General features: G+C 34.0%; 1 protein-coding gene across 19 annotated transcripts in view; it reads right to left on the minus strand.

Moving 5' to 3' along the window:
* Positions 1–21,276, minus strand: part of LOC131056386 (uncharacterized) — a 30,159-nt gene that overhangs the window by 1,845 nt on the left and 7,038 nt on the right. The window contains exons 3-9 of one of the 19 annotated variants that reach the window (XR_009358522.1): positions 12,594–12,880; positions 12,270–12,506; positions 10,930–11,055; positions 1,550–2,415; positions 1,364–1,457; positions 1,127–1,233; positions 14–999 (exon numbers count right to left, since the gene is read on the minus strand). Coding sequence is in view for 1 of the 19 variants with exons in the window: in XM_059209182.1 (XP_059065165.1) it covers positions 1,127–1,233; positions 10,930–11,055; positions 11,177–11,452 (509 nt within the window). In the remaining 18 variants the exon portion in view is untranslated. The other 18 variants (XR_009358523.1, XR_009108616.2, XR_009358525.1 and 15 more) reach the window with 18 other exon arrangements.

Here is a 21,276-nt window from a genome sequence, read left to right on the forward strand (position 1 = left end):
CATAAACAGAAACCCTTACTTTTCAAACACACGTTGGACCCAATTTTTTTGTTTTCAATAAAAAATATGAAGCTTGATGCAGTTGCGTCCAATCTACTACTAAATCTTATTTCACAAAATAAAAGAGAATTGAAGGCATTTAGATGTTTTGAAAACAATTAGTCTTGTATAATTTGATCTCCTAGGAATTGGACATGAACTTGTTATATACCGGTGGATTATAATATTGTAAGCAACTTGGTTTAGCACTTGAACCACAAGGTTGTCACCATTATTTACATAAATGGCGGGACCTGGGAGCTACCCACTAACAGTCACAATTTGTTGTTGCTTGCACAGCTTGGTCACGTTCACAATCTTAACGTGCAAGCCATGAAAAGAAACCAAACTCATACCTAGCTAATATCATTGAACTTTTGCTTATTAGAAAGTTGAACATGATTGAAACTTACAGCAAAATTGTATCAGACAAGCCCCCCATGCTGCTCCCAGTGTCATGAAAATCACACAGACAAAAATTAGAGCACTACCTGATGTTTCCCAGAGGTATTAACTGTGTGAGTTTGGGAATTAGCTCTTGTCATGGATGATGACTACAATAAATCTACATGCTTATAACTGCAAATTTTATGACTAGACTAATCATGAACACTCACAACTTTAGAATCCCTTGTTCCCTATATTTTACATAAATTACACTATGAACATATACATCTCTGGATCAACGAGAGATTGATCGCTTTTATTTTCTCACCTTTCAAATATGATTTTTTTCTTTCATAAAGTAATAATTGACCAAGGACACTACAAACAAGAAAGTGAATTCCAATGAGTTATTGGCATAACTTGAATCACTCTCTTGGATTGGTGGTTAATTGATTAAATCATTTAACCCATAACCCACATAGTTTATTTGCTAAGATTTTTCGCACATACTAAGGAAACCTAGATACTAGTGTTGTTTGATCATGGTAATTGTTGTTTCTATTCCAACGACACCTGCAATGGAAAAATATTACACTTAATCAAAAAATTGAATACAAAATGGTACTTATGTGCAATATGCTCTGCCTAAAATTTTATTTCAAATATTAATGTACTATAGATATGGTGTCAATTTTCTTACCCATAGTCAAAGCACTGGCAAAAATTATACCAGAAAGGATGAAGACAATAATTGAAGCCCTTCCCATAAATGTCACTAGCTTCTGCACCATATATTGGCCCCAGAATCTGGATAAAACATAAATGCCTATAAGACACAATGCTGAAAAGATGCGTATAAATCAGTATCTCAGTAAACTTTGTAAAGGAAAAATAAAAAAGAGTTCATAGCTTTGAAATGATTAAGCTTTACACATACCATAACCAATTGGAAACCTATCAAGAAAATAGAATTCTATCACAGAAAATGAGGAAGAAAACATCATCACAAAGGTTGCAATGGCACTTGCTACCTGCGTATTATCACATTACAAATCATTTATAGATGAATTTATATGTAGTTATATTAAGAAACTAAAGTAAAATGGAGAATGTTTTGAATTACCTATGGAATTACACCAAGTTCAAGAAGTAGAGGTCCTAATAAGAACCCACCACCAGAACCAAGCAAAACCCCACCATGCCACCAAGGATACCACAAAATGCACAAAAAAAAAATTGGATATTAAAAGAGGCTTCAACATAATCAAGCATATAAACTTCAAAAAAACTCCCATAGATTTTATAGGCTTCAATTTTGTCCTCTTGATTCCAATTTGTTGTCATTCAACAAATAGTAGTATGCTGCCAGATTTAACAATTAGTTGGCATTACTTGGATTGTGCGGGAATGGTCCAATCAATAAGAGAGAAACGTTACCTTACTTTCTTATTTCTTTAAGTGAGATGACTTGTCTTTCAAACTCTTATAAAGAGCATAACTTTTGTAGCAGTAACCATCCTATCTAGAATAGCCCAGTTTATTTTTGCAAACAATAGATAGATGGTGTAGGTTCAGGATGTAAACAATTATAAGAACTGTTGTTGTAAGAATGTAAATCCTAGAAAATTGACTATGGAAATCTAAAGCCCTATGGAAACCATTACACAACAGAATGGACTATGGAAATCTAAAGGCCTTAATTAGGTGCCAAAGATATTATATTTATGGATCCTCGACCATGCAAGATTATCCAATTTGACTTTTCATGCTCAAAATTTCAAACGTAGGGCCTAAATACTAAAAGAACTCAAACAATTTATTACATAGATTGGAAAATCATACCAGGCTTGCAAAACCAGGCATCATCATCCATAGGTTCCTCTAGTTCCAAGAAGTCCAACCATTTAGGTGCCTGAATATTTTCATAAAACTCATCCCTCACAAATCTGTCGTCAATGTTCTTCCAATCTATATTCAAGACATCCATTCCTACAAGCAAAACAAAACACCACTACAACAACAATAATAACAAAAACTAAAAAGAAATCAGTAAATACTGCAGAAGCAATGTGAAATCTAACAAGAAAGGACCCAGGAAACAAACAAAAAGAATCCTCAAATCCTGGTGGAAGCTCTTTAAAGCTCTTTGTAGAGAATAAAGAATGCAGCAAACAAACTTGCTTTCCTAATCAAAATTGATAATTATTTAAGAAACAACCAACAACACATGTTCTTAAGGAAGAGCTTGAGCGTAAATAAATTCACAAGTATCAATTAAAAAAATATGATGATATATAAATTAGGTTTATAGTACCAATGGAAAATGAACAATAATAGGAAGCAAATATGTCTTTTGTTCATTTGTTTTTATCCACCCTCTTGCTGATAGTTCTGATACTTAATATAAGTACAGATCCAATAGCCAACAAGATGAGAGGGGGGGGGGGGTGAATCATACAAACTTAACCATCCATAAAAACATCAAATTCAACCTCGGTAACATATATATCAGTCATATAACCAAAACTATCAAACATGCAAACTCAAAAGCATATGAACAATATAAACCTCATAACACCAGATTTAACGTGGAAACCCAAATAGGGAAAAACCACCGTTGGATTTCGGACCCACTAAGAAATATACTCTTCTAGAGTATGCTCGGTTAAAAGCAAATCCTGTTAAAGATTACAAACACATTGCTAGATGTGACCCGGTTAAGGGATTTCCCTCAGATCTGTTAGGATCTTCACTTTGTTAGAAGTGACCTTGTCAAAGAATTTCAAACACTCAATCAGAATGTCACCTTGCTAGAGGATTTACATATAAGATTGTTAAGTCCACTCGGTTAAGAGATTTTCTGTCACTTTCCCAAAATAACAGTGATAAAAATCTATCTGCAACTTCACATCTAAAATGCTAAAGCAGATTCTTATTTGTTCAATACAATCTAGACATAGAACTAATCTTGTCTATCTGCTAGGCTTCTATACTCTGTTATTCTAAAAGGTCTTCAAGCTTCTCTGCTCGGTAATCACTATGTAGCATCCCTGTGCATACACTTGCCCGCATACATTCTTTATCAACAATTTCCTATTTATAAACAATTAGGTAACCGCTTAATCTCCTTGATCACATTTCCCATGATCAATCATAGCCATCAGATCTGCAATCTTGTCCAGGTTCAATGCATCTTTCGATCTGAAAATGTTTTACCCCGCCTTGGAACTTGCATAATAGTCTTGGAACTTGTGCCAAGGTATTGCGGTTCAATCTGAGATGTAGATCTTCATGCCGACTTTCTTGTGCCTTAGATTCATTAACAAACTTCTTCCACGGCTTACCAATCATTGATCCGCTCCAGCTCATCAGCTTCTTTCATTAAATACAGCATGTAAACATTTAATGCATTCTGTTATAGCTTAGTTACAACTCGGTAACAACTCGGTGAATACTAAACTTCACTCAGTAGACATTCCGCCTTCATTAACCGATAGCGATAACCTTAGGGTTTACCGACTAGGTTCCTTAGGGTTTATCGACTAGGTTCTTTGGTTGATAACATAGTATAGTATTAACCTTTACATTTTACAACATATGTATGATGTTAAAACAATCTAAAACATCATGATCTCATCATTGTCTGACTCGGTAGTAGTTGCCCATTGAATACCTTATTCATCCCTTTATTCATCATATTCTTTCCTGTGTCTTTTACCGACTTCTTCATAATCTTCATATCATACTTCTCATGATATGGCAACATCATACTGAATTAGAAAATCAATTTCTTGACATCAATGAAAAAATAATAATATCAAGATAGTAAAACATCTTTAATCAGTTATATCCATAATCATCAACAACCTTCTTAATATCCTTATTGAAATGCCAACAATCTTTCATAGTCTGTTATAATGCAATATTGCCAACAATCTCCCCCTTTGGCATTGATGGAAAAACCAATTGATTTGACCTTAGTAGATTCGGATTGCTGTGATTCTGAATGCTGAAATGCTCTCCCCCATACATTAGACTTCTCCTATTTTCTCAGTCTTCTTTCCAATCTGTAGTCTGCTCTTCTCCCCTTTCATAGGTATTCTCCCCCTTTGACAACAATGCCAAAAAGAAAAGAACTAAAACATAATTTGTTTCTGTAAGAAGTTATTTCCTGCTGTTGTGTATCAACTGAGTCTCGATCAGAGCATTTGTCTTCAATTCTTGTTCCCTATAATATTCTCTGTATTATTTCCAGTATTAATTCCAGTACACTTTTAGAAAACATCCTAAAGTGTATAACTCCAACATCAACTCCCAAAAGATATTCAATAGAGTCATCGGATTGATGCTTTCAACGAACTCGGTCAGTGAGTAGAAGATAGGGGTAGGACCCCTAACTTACTTCTAAGATATTCAAAAGTGTCCTTTGGTAGTGGCTTGGTGAAGATATCTGCTATTTGCTCCTTTGTGCTAACATATTCCAACACCACTTTCTTCTCTTGAGCTTCTTCTCTAAGATAATGATATTTGATAGATATGTGCTTTGTCTTAGAGTGCATAACAAGATTTTTTGAAATATTAATGGCACTAGTATTGTCATAGAATATAGTTACTGTCTCGGTAACTTTCTCATTTATACCTTCCAACAGTTGTTTGATCCATGCAATGTTGGTACAATTCAATGCTGCAGCAATGTATTCAGCTTCTGTTGTTGACTATGAAACACATCCTTGTTTCTTGCTAAGCCAACTCACTAGTCTTTCTCCTAAAAAGAAAGCTCCACCACTTGTGCTTTTTCTGTCATCAATGTTGCCTACCCAATCAGCATCAGTATAAAATTTTAAATCAAAATCATTTCCTTTCTGATATACTAAGCTATAATCCTCTGTGCCTTTCAAGTATCTAAAAATTCTTTTGATTGCTGTCATGTGTGTTTCCTTAGGATCTGCAGAGAATCTTGCAACTATACCTACTGCATGTGCTATGTCTGGTCTGCTGTGAATAGCATATTGTAGTTTTCCAATCATGGATCGGTAGTGTGTCTCATCAACAAATGCAGATTCATCATTCTTCGATAATTTACAGTTGGTAGTCATAGGAGTACTTACTAGTTTTGAATCATCCATTCCAAATTTCTTCAAGATTTCCTTTATGTATTTGGATTGAGTAATGAAAATCTCATTTTTCATTTGCAGTATATGTAGACCTATAAAATACTTTATCTCACCGATTAATGACATCTCAAATTCTCTGCTCATTTCATTTCCAAATTTCTTGCATAAAGAGTCATTTCCACAAAATATAATATCATCAACAAATATGGCTGAGATCAGTATTCCATTTTCATCATTCTTCATGTACATGTTGCTGTTCTCATTTGTCCTTATAAAACCAATCTTAATCAAGTAAGAGTGCAATCTTTCATACCATGCTCTTGGTGCTTGTTTCAAACCATATAAAGCTTTGTTCAACTTACATACCTGATCTTTATTATTGTCTTCAACAAATCCTTCAGGTTGTTCAATGAAAACTTCTTCTAATATTCTATTCAGAAATGCAGATTTGACATCCATTTGATATATCTTGAAGTTCTTGAAAGCAGCATAGGCCAACAATGTTTTTACTCCTTCAAGTCTAGCAACAGGTGCAAAAGTTTCACCATAATCAATTCCTTCTTCTTGTGCATAACCTTTGCAAACTAATCTTGCTTTGTTTCGAATGACCTCCACTTTTTCATTTAGCTTGTTTCTGAAAATCCACTTTGTACTGATTATATTTTTGTCCTTCGGTCTTGGGATTAGTGTCCATGTGTCATTCTTCTTTATTTGATCAATCTCTTCTATCATAGCATTTACCCAATCTTCACTGTTAAATGCCTCTTTTACTATTCTCGGTTCAAATTCAGATATCAAACATGTGTTCTGTCTCAGTTTGTTCCTTGTCATCACTGGATCATCCTTATCTCCTATAATCTAACTTGGTGCATGATGTCTTCTGGCATACTTGGCTATTACAGGCTCGGTAGGCTCTATATGATCTTCTTCATCACTTGGTAACTGGATATTTTCTTCATTTTCTTCAACAGTTTTCTTGGTAGGACTTCTCTGTTGCACATAGACAAATTCATCATAGTCTTTTGGTTCTTTGGAATTTTCTTCATCATTTCTTTCTGCAAATTCATTAATTTTCACATTTGCACTTTCTACTATTTTGTTAGATGATTTGATCAGACATTTAAATGCTTTGCTTCTAGAAGAATAACCTAGAAATGTCCCTTCTTCACTTTTCTGATCAAACTTGCCATTTCTATCATCTTTATGAACATAGCATCTACTTCCAAAGATTTTAAAATAGCTAACATTAGGTTTCTTATCATACCAGATCTCATATGGTGTCTTCAAAGTACCTTTCTTCAATTGAACTCGGTTCAAGGTGTAAATAGCTGTGCTTATTGCTTCTCTCCAAAATGTTTGTGACACCTTCTTCTCAATCATCAGTGTTCTAGCACAATCCACAATAGATCTGTTTCTTCTTTCAGCTATTCCATTCTGCTGTGGAGTTCTAGGTGCAGAGAGTTGTCTTTTAATACCATGATCATTGCAGAATAAGTTGAATTCATCAGATGTGAACTCTCCTCCTCTATCTAATCTAAGACATTTCAGTTGTCTTCCTATTTCATTTTCAACTCTTGCCTTGTACCATTTAAACATTTGAAAAGCTTCTGATTTTTCTTTTAAAAACATTACTGACATCATCCTTGAATAGTCATCCACAAATAATATGAAATACTTATCACCATAATAACTTTGAACTTTCATAGGACCACAAAGATCAATGTGCACTAGATCTAAAATTCCCTTAGAAGTATAAGACTTACTTGTAAAGCTTGATCTTGTCATCTTACCCATCTAGAATCCTCGACACATAGCATTCTCAGGTTTTTCAAGACTCGGTAGACCTCTTACTTTGTGCTTCTTACTTATCTTGATCAGGTTATCAAAATTTACATGACAAAACCTCTTATGCCATAGCCAAGTATCATCAATCTTTGCATGCAAACACTTATTTCGAGTTGAGTCAAGGTGAAATGTATTACCTTTTGTTTGTGTCCCGGTAGCAGCTAACTTTCCATTCTTGTCATGAACTTTGACAATTCCTTTCTGAAATTCTATTCGGTAACCTGTGTTGTTTAGTTGTGCTACACTCAACAAATTGTATTTCAAACCTTCAACCCAATAAACATCATTGCATCTTGCATTATCAAGAAGTGTTATAGATCCTTTACCTCTTACCGAACATGGTGCATCATTACCAAATCTAACATAGCCTCCATCATAATCTTCTAACATAACAAACTTGTGTTTATCTCCTGTCATATGATGTGAGCATCCACTATCTATAATCCAAGAATCATTAGTGTTTATGTGAGATATTAGGGCTTTTTCTTCATACCTTTCTTCATCTAATCCATCCTTGATAGCCACATAAACAACTTCCTCTATATCAGTCTCATCTGATTTATCATTGTTAGATTCTTCATCAGCTATTAAGCATGTCTTTCTATCTCTTCTTCTAAAGTCTCGGTGTCCTCTTTAATGGTTATCTTTCTGTCTGTCATCTCGGTAATCTTTCTTTTCAGTAAAATCTTTTTTCAGGATAGTTAGAAGCCATATGTCTAATCTTATCACAATTGAAACATTTCAAAGGTAGTTTTCCTTTATACTTACCTTTGCCTCTCGGTAACTTTTTGGCTAATAGTGCTTCAAACTCTTCTTGCTTTCTGATTTCTTCATACAGTTTGTGTACTGCTTCCATGTTCTTCCGAAATCTTTCACTTGCTCCACTGTGATCTCCTTCAGAGTACTTATACTTTCTTTCATTGTAATCATTAGATTCATCAAGATGAAAAGAACTAAATGCAGATTCAACTTTATTTACCGAAGATCCACTATTATCAAAATTACTTAACTCAAATGCATGTAGCTTACCAATAGTAGCATCCAAGGAAACTGGCATATTAGGTACAGACCTCAATTCACTGATTGCTGAGACTTGGATTGCATAAGTTGGTAGAAGGGCTCTTAACAACTTACTTGTTATATCTTTTTCTTCAATAGTTCCACTTGCTCCTTTGATTTGATTGACAATCTCCTTTAGTCTTGTACTATACTGAGTTATGTTCTCACCTTCATTCATCCTCATGGATTCAAGTTGTCCTCTTGAACTGTCTACTTTTTCACTTTGAACATGTTCATCTCCTCCATATACTGATATGAGCTTATCCCACATTGCCTTTGCATCATTGCAGCCTTCTAGATCATTAAACTCTGAATCGGTCAATGCAGATGTTATTTCAATCATTGCTTGAATATGTTCTTACTTTGCCTTTATCTCTTCCATAGTGAATGGATAGGTGCTCGGTGTGACAAAATCATTCTCTAGATAGTATACAACATATTCTCCAACTCCTGATAGATGTAACTTCATCATTTTCTGCCATGTAGAGAAACTTGACTTGTTCAGCTTCGGTGCATCCCTCTTATACATCTTTGGATCTTTAACTCAAGTGCCTTTGAACTTTCCTTCCGGAGTCCAAAGCTCTGATACCAATTGATAGTTCTAATACTTAATATAAGTATAGGTCCAATAGCCAACAAGATGAGAGGGGGGGGGGGGTGAATCTTACAAACTTAACCATCCATAAAAACATCAGATTCAACCTCGGTAACATATATATCAGTCATATAACGAAAACTATCAAACATGCAAACTCAAAAGCATATGAACAATATAAACCTCATAACACCAGATTTAACGTGGAAACCCAAATAGGGAAAAACCATTGTTGGATTTCAGACCCACTAAGAAATATACTCTTCTAGAGTATGCTCGGTTAAAAGCAAATCCTGTTAAAGATTACAAACACATTGCTAGATGTGACCCGGTTAAGGGATTTCTCTCAGATCTGTTAGGATCTTCACTTTGTTAGAAGTGACCTTGTCAAAGAATTTCAAACACTCAATCAGAATGTCACCTTGCTAGAGGATTTACATATAAGATTGTTAAGTCCACTCGGTTAAGAGATTTTCTGTCACTTTCCCAAAATAACAGTAATAAAAATCTATCTGCAACTTCACATCTAAAATGCTAAAGCAGATTCTTATTTGTTCAATACAATCTGGACATAGAACTAATCTTGTCTATCTGCTAGGCTTCTATACTCTGTTATTCTAAAAGGTCTTCAAGCTTCTGTGCTCGGTAATCACTATGTAGCATCCCTGTGCATACACTTGCCCGCATACATTCTTTATCAACAATTTCCTATTTATAAACAATTAGGTAACCGCTTAATCTCCTTGATCACATTTCCCATGATCAATCATAGCCATCAGATCTTCAATCTTGTCCAGGTTGAATGCATCTTTCGATCTGAAAATGTTTTACCCCGCCTTGGAACTTGTATAATAGTCTTGGAACTTGTGCCAAGGTATTGCGGTTCAATTTGAGCTGTAGATCTTCATGCCGACTTTCCTGTGCCTTAGATTCGTTAACAAACTTCTTCCACGGCTTACCAATCATTGATCCGCTCCAGCTCATCAGCTTCTTTTATTAAATACAGCATGCAAACATTTAATGCATTTTGTTATAGCTCGGTTACAACTCGGTAACAACTCGGTGAATACTAAACTACAACTCGGTGAATACTAAACTTCACTCGGTAGACATTCCGCCTTCATTAACCGATAGTGATAACCTTAGGGTTTACCGACTAGGTTCCTTAGGGTTTACTGACTAGGTTCTTTGGTTGACAACATAGTATAGTATTAACCTTTACATTTTACAACATATGTATGATGTTAAAACAATCTAAAACATCATGATCTCATCATTGTTTGACTCGACAGTAGTTGCCCATTGAATACCTTATTCATCCCTTTATTCAACATATTCTTTCCTGTGTCTTTTACCAGCTTCTTCATAATCTTCATATCATACTTCTCAAGATATGGCAACATCATACTGAATTAGAAAATCAATTTCTTGACATCAATGACAAAATAATAATATCAAGATAGTAAAACATCTTTAATCAGTTATATCCATAATCATCAACAACCTTCTCAATATCCTTATTGAAATGCCAACAATCTTTCATTGTCTATTATAATGCAATATTGCCAACACTTGCTTTGTGTCCTCCTTTTACGAGGCACTTTTCTGATTGTGGGTGTGGATAGTTCATCACATTGAACACCCTCCTCAATATTGTTGTCTCCCACTTGTTGAAATTCAAGGATGGTTTCCTATCGAGTTTCAGGAATGACAATTAAATCATTATGTGCACAAACAATTCATCATGATCCTCTAGCTCCTCTTCATGCTCACTACCTGATGAGTTTGATTATTCGACTTCCTATACACAACACAATTTAACTTATTTAAATAACTTAATACCTCTAGTTAAATTATTGCATAAGTCACATAATATTATAAAGAACTTACCTTAGATTCATGACCACTCACTAAAATCTCCCCTCGATCTACCAAATGTTGTCGTAGGCCTTGGGAACCATGCAATAAAGCATATTTTAGGTCCTCCTCTGAAGCTTCCTTTTGAAATTGGTGAACCTACATTAACAAACATAACCAAATTTATAAGGTATAATGAATCATAAGATACAATTAACTCAGAAGTTTTTCATGACTTTGTATGAAATAGAAAATATAGTAGATGAAAATATTCACTCACCAAACCACCACGAATGCTATTATATCCACCAAATCCTAATTTATGGGATCCAATACTTGACACCCTAGCTTGGGTTGCTTTTATTGTATCTCGAAGGCGTCTTTTAGATCCTCCTCGTGTAGATGGCCTATAGTTTGGATTATTGTGGGCTTTCCTCTTAAATTTGGCATCTTTCATAAGTTTATCCCATGTCACTTGGTCTGTAATCCAAGCTGGACGTGGATATCTCAAGTCTTTTGTCAACTTCAACCTTAAATTATCTCGTTTAGAGTGCATTTATTTCTGTGCAATATCAAGAATAATATCCTTATTAAAATCAGGATTTCCAAATGTTGTTATGACATCTTTAAAGAGTTCCTCTTTCTTAGAATTGGATTGCTTTCTCCAATCCATTTGAATGGTATTTCCAAATAGTTGTTCTGCACGACGAAAAAATAAAGTGAAATTTTTTAAACTCCACTTCATCCTTCAAGACATTTCCTTCTGAGGTGAGCAAGATTGTAAATTCTTGCATTCCTTTTGTAGTCACTAAGGATATTGTTGTAGTCTTAGGGGTTGAGGTAGATGCTCCTATAGGTGCATCAATCACTTGTCATTTATTTCCTGTATTTACAGTGAGATTGTGAAATTGTCAAAAACCCAACCAAAATATGAACTATTTCTAAGCAACCAGTAGTACAAAGATGATCCAAGACAGTCTTGGATACATCACTGTTCAAGTTGCAGCAGTCAACAAGAATGAAGGTCAGACAATAAAGAGAAAGATTGTTTGACAATATCTTTAGTTCTGATTTTATTTGTTTTGATTGGGATTGGTGCACAAGCATTCATAGTTCTGATTATGTTTGTTCCTTTTTTATGATTGATACCTAGGAAGAAGTATCTAGAGGATGTTACATGTAACAGAGACAGTTCATCTTAAGTTGTAGTGACCAAAGTATCTACAGTGCTACAAATGAAGAGGACAACCATTGAGTAAAGGTTAATGACCAATCATAATAAAGTTCTAATCATAGTGTTTAAAGAAAATAAAACACAATAAAAAATCATTAATTGTAAAATTATGAAAATGAAAATCTATAATTAATTTTACTTGTTCATCTGAGGTAGGCCCTGCACTCTCCAACAATTCCCTTTCCCATAACTAAATTTGTACAAGTATTTCTTGTCTGATTGGAACATTTTCAGGAGTATCTGGTAGGAGCCTTAGTATTCTTGATTGTGAATCTATGAGACTCCTCAAGGAAACTAGTTCGGTTGTTGGTGGGAGAATTTTGACTGAACCCACATCAGGAACATTAGTGTTTGTTGGAGTAATTCTTGAAATATCCTATAAGGCACAAATATAAATATTAGGATGTTATAATAGGTGACAATAACGTAATGAAACCCACACAAACATATGATTGAATCTTACGTCTAGCATAACAGTAGATGTAGTGGAGGGCACAACTGGATCCTTCATGCCAACAAGATTCACGCTCGATGAAGTTACTTTCGAGATGGCATGCATTCCACAAACACAAATTAGCATAATATAATAGGGAACATAAGATAATTTAGCATATAAAAGACAAATTTCAAGCTTACCTTATGCACCATCATAGTAATTTGTTGCCCTTATCCATTTTTTAACATATCAATCAAAGCATTTAAGATTGGAGGATCCCCCATAGCAGAATTGGTAGCATCCATGACCACATTCTTAAAAAAACAAAAAATGACATAAAAATAAGAAAATATTGATTAGAGAACATATGCGTATAGCACCCATGGTCACTAGGAAAAGTTTTGTATACTCCAAAATTTTTAAAAATACAGAAAAAGACAATCATAATCATAGTCACAATCCATGGCAGAATGCTATGAGATCATATATGTAGATTTTGGGTGCTCTTCTATCCTTATCCACATTAAATGACCATAGAAAAACATAAATAGACCATAGAAATAAAAGATATCTGTAAAATATGGTCTCCCAAGAAGCATTCAGCCTTAAAGCCTTGAAAATAATAAATTGCCCAATGGTCTATTCAACATACTTCTAAAGAGAACAAAGAACAACGGTAATTGCCTTCAAAAGATCCATGTCAAACATTGTCACCCTACAAGCGTACTGAATTGAAATTTTGAAAAATAAATACACCTAACCAATGCTTTGGAATGTAAAAGCTACAAATATAGCACCCATTATAGATTTTATTTCTAAGTAATTTGAGCAGATTTGTATAGGGTAATGTTGTAGACAGTGACTGTGAATAGTCCAAAATATTTGTTTCAATGCTTCATGAATAGTCATCATAATGGATCAAGGTAGACAATCATCTATACTACCTATGAGTTGATCATACATAATACACATAAAAGGACATACCATCTACAATGGTAACAAACCTTTGATCACTTTCCACACACCATAAGTGTAACATCATTCTAAAAAATCCCAATCAACTTCATTAAAATAAGGTCTCACTAGAAGTTAGTTAAAAGATCTCATCATATAGCCATGGTAGACTTTCAATGAATATCAAGGTCATTACATAGTCTAGGTATCTATGGTTGATAAAGGTATCATATAGAGACATTGCAACCTCAGATCAAAGATTAAAACATAACCCATTCTAGGGAATAGAAGGAAGCATAATGCATTCAAATAACATGTTTGCAGCCATTAAAGACAATGAGTAGGTCAAGAACAATGTATATAGCAATCATAAGGAATTCTTGTTTTATTTTATCAGCAGCACCAAGAAATGCTAATGTCTTAGATTTAAAATGTATAGCTCCCCTATTTACAGAGCAATATACACATTATGGAGGCATAAGTGCAGGACAAAGCTACAACAGTCACATCCTTTTAACAATAAAAGTTGATGTGCATGGCAGTCATAGCTAGATATGCAAGAGACAGAAATAATACAGCCTTATGAAGCATTAAAAAAAACTTGTAAGCAAAGGCACCATCTCTCCTCCTCATGAACAAATGAATGGTAACAAAAGAAAGCAATCTTTAAGAGTGGGGATAAGTGGAAAATAGTGATGTTGCAGCCATAAGGAAATATGACAGTCATAAAGCCATAGTAGATGTTGGCAAAGGTTGTGCAATTTGGCTTCACACCTGCTGATTGCATTTGCTTGAAATTTTCTAAAGCCTTTTCAATGAATCCATTATGTGCTTATCGTGCAATCATGGCACTCAATAAGATCACATTTCTTCTACGCATTTTGTCAAATAGTTAGCATGCCCTGTCGATGCTCCCACTTTTTGCCTACATGTCTACCACAACATTTCAAACTGATTGATAGTCAGTAGTTGTCTGCATTCACATACATTACCTGTTTTTCAAAGTTTCTATTTTGGAATCCTTAGAAGTATTTTTAGATTATTTAACAACATATTTTCCTTCCTAAGAGTTAAGCATCATTAAAATATCCTTCCAATAATGGCAGTGGATGTCTTGCAAAATGAGGTTTTGTGCTATCAAAATTTCAAGCTTCAAACTATCAATATGTGTTTTCAAGGCTGTTTGTTGATACATGGACCTCAGAGTTGATAACGTCATCCTTACTATTATACATGTCCTCTATTCAGGTGAATCTGTTATGTATTTGGATGAATCAAGAAGGCTATGGTTCAGGCCCTGGAGTCCAGCAATTATTTATCACTACTACTAATATGTTATGCACAAATACATCAAATTTCTTATGAACCATATATTTGTCGGTCTGTGCCTTTCAAGATATCATCTACACCTAAAAATATTCATGGTATCATTTGGACAACAAATGGCAAACGGTATGAAAAGCTGTCAAATTTTTGTTTAGCATTTAAATCTTCATTTTGAGTATAAAACAACAAACTATTAGGTCTTTACATTAGCCATGAGATAACTGCATCTCCACAGACATGCCATCTGAATAGATAGCCATAATGTTAAACTTGGTTAAATTACCATATAACTCCCAAGTCAAAGACAAATTTTAGAAGTTGAAAATTCATGCGATCTGGATAGAAAACCATATGTCGAAGGAGACAAACTGATACAAAAAATGTTTTACTGATTAGGGGAACCCATCATCAACAAGAAAATGCTAGCTGCTATTTAATGATCCCTAGTCCAATAGTGCAATGAAAAATTTGAAGGCACTAGGCCGGCTGTACATATCATTTGATAACCATTGTATTGTGTCCCAATTCATATTTGATCTGGGTTTAGCCACGGTTCATTTCTACAATGAACAGTTGATGCTCCGTGAATTGTTGCTGCCTTACATGCTTCTTAAGTTTATATTCAACGTAGTTGTAATTCTCGTCACAAGGCGCACCCTGGAAAACTATAAGGTGCAACAAAAAATATTGACATCTTTCTGCATCTGAAAAAATTCAAAATTATATCTTTTTATTGTATACAGAGGTGTAGAGGTGTATACAAAGTGCTATTGAGATTGTTGGGCTGGAAGCCAATTTTTTGAACACCAACCCATGACCATTTTCTAAGCTCTAGCCTGTCCACTATGACCTATATGACTGTTGGTTTGTGAACAACCAGAAATATCAAAGCAAAATGATCTTCCATCTATTTATTCATCCAATACAACCCCTTCCGCCATACAAGTGTCCTCTTCTGTTAACTTTTAGAGTTTTTACTTAGTTTTTTAGTCAATGTTCTTCTCAGCAGAGGCAAACTCTAGCAAAACCGATCTAGACTCATGCAAGGTAGGAAAAACTTCCAATTACTAGCCTTCTTCATCTATAAAGGAAAGGCAAGAGTGTGAATGATTTATTAATTTCAGTTTTGAGATAGTGCAATCTGTTTCCCTTCAGATTCAATGAGAAAACAGTTGCAGATTTGATTGTTCAACACCAGGTCTTCACTGTTTGCTTTTCAATGTGATGTGTTTGTAGATTCAAGATACTTTCTATTAAATGATCTTTTAAAATGGTTTTAATGTGAAGTATATCTACTCAATTTTTTTTATTTTTTTTAAGTAATTGAGCAAGCTATAATATTTGATATACTTTAAGACTAAGATTTGAATTTGATGGAGATGGAGCAATTTTTAGACTTCATTTTTTTCCCCACTTGTTAATTTTTATGATTTTATTGCACTATGAAATTTTGATTTTTAAACAAAAGCAAATATTGTTAGATGAATTGACAATGTAATTGTGCTTTTGTCTTGTAGGCTATCTTTTGCACGAGGCAATCTTCTAGTTTCCACACACTTACTGCTCAAGGTGAGTAATGAATTCTTAAAGTTGTTTAGTTTATCAAACATAGATTTTTGCAAGCTATTGTTTAATGTGCCTAAGAATGTGACTTTCTGAAGTTCTCTCTTGTACTGCAACTCAATGTAAGTGTGTTTCTATAATATTTATCAAAATAGATAATCTCTTCCATTTTGAAACATCCTCACTACCAATTAGTTTTGTTTCTTTATATAATGAGACCAATAGTAAAACAATACTGCAAGTGATTTGTATGAAATAAGATAGCATTCATAGAGATCAGACTAAGAACCATATAAGTCATAGTGTAGCAAGCAAAGACATAAAGATCATTAAAGTGATCATGGTGAACAAACAATGTCATCCTCAAATGAAATTTCCTCATTTGATGGCATAAATACCTCATCATTAATCTGCCCTAAATCTACAAATAAATTAATACTAGCATTTTCATGGTCTTCATCACCTTCAACTACAGGCAAATGAAAATCAATAAATTCATCATCTTCATGGACTTTATGCCCATGTGGTTGTTCATGTCCTTCAAACACTTCAATAAACTCATCATGATCTTCATCCTGGTCATATGCATCATTGACAATAAAATTTTCATCATCTCCATCTACGTTATTTTCATCATAAAGGGGGACTTCAGTATCTTCATTATCTTCAACATATGTTACTCTTCGTCCTTTTGGATCATAATCAATAACAAATGACCAACCAGGTTGTTCTAAATTTGGAATGAGAAATATCTAGTCACATTGATTTGGAAACACACAAGGTTCAGAAGTGGCTTCAAACCTAGATGTATTAATTATATGAAATCCATTGTTGTACATAAAGATATTTTTTCTTTACCCAATTTGATAAGATTGTACCATTCAACATGAAAAATAACTTTCTTGAAAGACATAAAGTCAAGCTCTATAATATCCTCCAACACTCCATAATAGCGAAGTGTGTTTGTGATTGGCTATCTATCATTTGCATGTGAATGACATTCCACGTCAAATGATGTTGAAACTCCACAATCATAAGTTTGTCTCTTTTCATCAACCTTTTTGATGCGAAAGTGATGACCAAAATTCCACATTCCTTTGTAATATGTTACCTAAATTCATATAAATATTAGATAATTAGATTCGAGAATACAAAAGTTAAAAGAAAATATATTAAATATCTCCAATATGTTATTATATATGTATCACCTCCCCATTTATAGATCTTTTCTCAAAATTCAGTTGTTGTTGTGTCACTCTATTCCTCCCTTTTGTTGTGTCATGTTCAATATTGGTCTTTAGCCAATTCCATGAGCATCTCTCTAGTCATTTTCTTTTATGGCTTGCGGGCAATCCTCGAACAGTGTTTTGACCATGTATAATATATATATTGGCCCATGCCTTTTCATCCTCTAATTTCTTTTGTTCAACTTACTTCTCCATCCATTCCAACATAAAGTTAGAATTGTATGCAACATACAAATGTAATGCTTCTCACTCCTTAGCATCTATGAAGAAAAATAGAATTGTTCAATGAATTAATAATTATTTAAAGCCATGTATTATAAAATTTAAGATAAAAACAACTACTTCCAACATTTTTGTATACCTTTTATCCTCTTTGAAGTCCCTTGACCCTCTAATTTTTCTCCTTCAAATGATTGACGTTGGTTATAATTCCATAATTGCGGAGCTTCGAGATGAAATTGAGGTAAGTACTCACTCAAATGAACCATCGCTTGGAAAACCATGTACCCCTCAACCATGGAACCTTCCGGTCAATCCTTTTTCCTAACAAATTGTTTTAAAACCTTCATATATCTCTCCACAAGCCACATTGTTTGAATATGAATATGACCACACTGTTCAATCTCTTCTACTAGGTTTACAAGGTAGTGCTCTTGAGAATTAAAATATCTAGGATGGAAGCACATTTGAATATCACACATCAAATGTGAAACATTCCTTTTCCAACACTTCAAGTCATCCAGATGTATCTCTTTAGATGAGACCCACCTACAAGTATTAACATGTATTACAATAAAGACTTATGATTAATTCAAAACTATAAGTCATGGAAGAGTAGGAAGGATTGATTCAAAATACCTAAAATATTTGTATAGTTTGTAAATAGTTAACCTAACATCACGATCAAATGTGCTTGGTATTGCTGCAGGCAACACATGCTGCATGACCATTAACAAATAAAAAAGTTAAAAATATACATGAATTGATATTATCACTAGGATATACAAATTTATAATTATGTTTCCAACAAATCAAATGTACTACAAAGTTACCTTTATCCAATTGTGCCAATCATGTGTTTTTAGGCCTGAGAACTCTGATCCATCTCTCTTGAATACATTTTTTAATGTTGCACCAAAGTTAGAAGGAAATCTTATGCTTTTCATTGTATCAATGATGTTTTCTTTCTCCTTTGATGTAAAAGTCCACAGAGCATGATTATATGAGTTGTTTTCATGCAACTACATGTTCGGCATGACATTGGCAACTTGGAGGTCCTTTCATAACTTTATTTGTGCTTCAAGGTTGGTTCCATTTATATATTTCCACAAGCACTCTGCCACATTTTTCTTGATGTGCATAGTATCAAATAGACAGTGGGCTATTGGCAAGTTCTTATAATAGTCTAATTTGTAGAAAATAGAGTCTTTTCATTCTTGGTGGAAAGCCTGTCCCTTCTTTTTTATCACACATTGCTTTCCACCTAGCAGGGTTCATCCTTCTTGGCTTCCTCATTTCCACTTCCTTTCCATTGAAATTATTTTTCTCACGCACTCGATAGAGATGATTTTGTGGTAAGAATTGTCTATACTCATCATATATAGTTTTATTGAGATCTTTTGACTGCCTATACAACATTTTGGCCCAAATGATGGACAACCATGTTTCCCCTTTGTCTGTAGCCCTGAAATAAGAATGGAAACCACATTTACTAAATGGTACAATGGACACAATAATTGCAAATATAATTTACAATATATTACCACAACAAATAGAGAGCCCCGAAGCATCATGAATTGTCTAGATAAGCATAGCATGAAAGAGGAAGTTTCTATCATTGATAGGTCTTGATACATCAAGCATATTTACACCATCACATAATTCACGAAGCTCATAAATGAGGGGATCCATGTATACATCCATATCCTTTACCTGATACTTCCCTAAGTAAACAAGAGTTTTTTATCAGGTTTTAACTGAATTAAAATATTTTAATATAATCAAGAAATCACTGCATCCATATATTCTAGTACCTGGTATGATAAGAGTTAACATTGCATGCTCCTTTTTCATTGCCATCCAAAGGGTAATATTGTTGTTAATAATTAAAACTGGCCAAACAGAATATATTGTTCTAAGATCTCGAAAAGGATTTACACATCCATTGCCAGAGAAATTCTTGCATTCCTTGGCTCATTTCTTAAATGTGGCCATTTTTCCTCAATCTCTTTCCAATGTTTGCTATCCGCAACCATACACATAAAACCATCTTGGTACCTCCCATGTGCATGATGATCCATATATTTTTCCAACTCCTTGCATTTGAACATCCTCTCAAACCTTGGCTTTAGTGGAATGTGTCATAGTACTTTATAAGGAACCTTCTTGGATACTTGATCTTGACGATATCTACCGGTGTGACACACTGGGCATTGCTCCAAATTTGAATTCCTTCCATAGTATAATATATGGTCATTTGGACATGCATCATATGTATTGTACTCCATTCCAATATCTTTTATTACTGAAGATACTTCTCTATGTGAATGAGGCAACTTATTGTCCTTTGGAAGTATTTGGTTTGCCAAAAGCCTAGATGATGCAACAAATGATTTTTATATGATAAGTATACACATTATTCAAAAAAATTAAGACATCAAGAGCATTAATTTTTACGAATATTGAATCCTACCTTAATATATCAGTAAAGCATGAATTTGTCAATCCATGTGTAACCTTCAAATTCAACGACAACATAAGTGTTGCCAATATAGAAGTATCTGCATTTGAGAAAACAGGCGTCCTAACCAACTGAGATAGGGGGAATCAATAACTTCTTCAAAAGATGTGTAGAAGTCTTTGATGAATTCATTAACATCAACCTCATTTATCTACGAAATGGCTTCATCCATAAATGTGTCTTGTTCTTCATCTTGAGAGTGGCTATCATCGGTGACATCTGCTGGTTCTTCAGGAATATTGTAAATTGGAAGTGGCTTTTTATCAAAAGCCAATTGAAATGATCAATAATAATGTATTGAATAATGTGAACCTTTATTTATTATAAGAATAATAATTTGTTAATTATAGAGTACCTCTTCTATATAAATCCCATAGTTCAATCTATGGATACCAACAAGTCACACTTCTTTAGTTTCCTATTTTGGCACCTATTGCAAGTGCAATATATCATTTCGTTGAAGTATTCATTTGTCCCTGGAGCAGGTCTTGTTGCTCATTCATCTGAGTATTCAGATGATGATGATATGTTATTTCCCTGAATACACCATGTACTATCAACAATAAGAGTACAACTTATAACTCGAGTATTACTTCTTTTTGAAGAGAACATGACTCTTAGGTGCAAGATATGTTACAACTTAAGAAATTTGAAACTTTAAAAACATGGCTTTAAGGTGAGATACACAAAACTGGAAATAACCTCTCTTGGGCTTGGGTAATGATACTCTAAATTAGACCTCGTTGTATTGATGCTTATATTGTTAAACATAAATAATAGCAGGTTAATAGTCAAAAGTCAATACTCATGAAATCAAGTAAGGAACGATATACATTAACAGTGTCGGGGCACACTTGGAGCAAGAGGATAGGTATCCTAC

This window comes from Cryptomeria japonica, chromosome 7 (assembly GCF_030272615.1).
Source record: "Cryptomeria japonica chromosome 7, Sugi_1.0, whole genome shotgun sequence".
NCBI classification, from domain to species: Eukaryota; Viridiplantae; Streptophyta; class Pinopsida; order Cupressales; family Cupressaceae; genus Cryptomeria; species Cryptomeria japonica.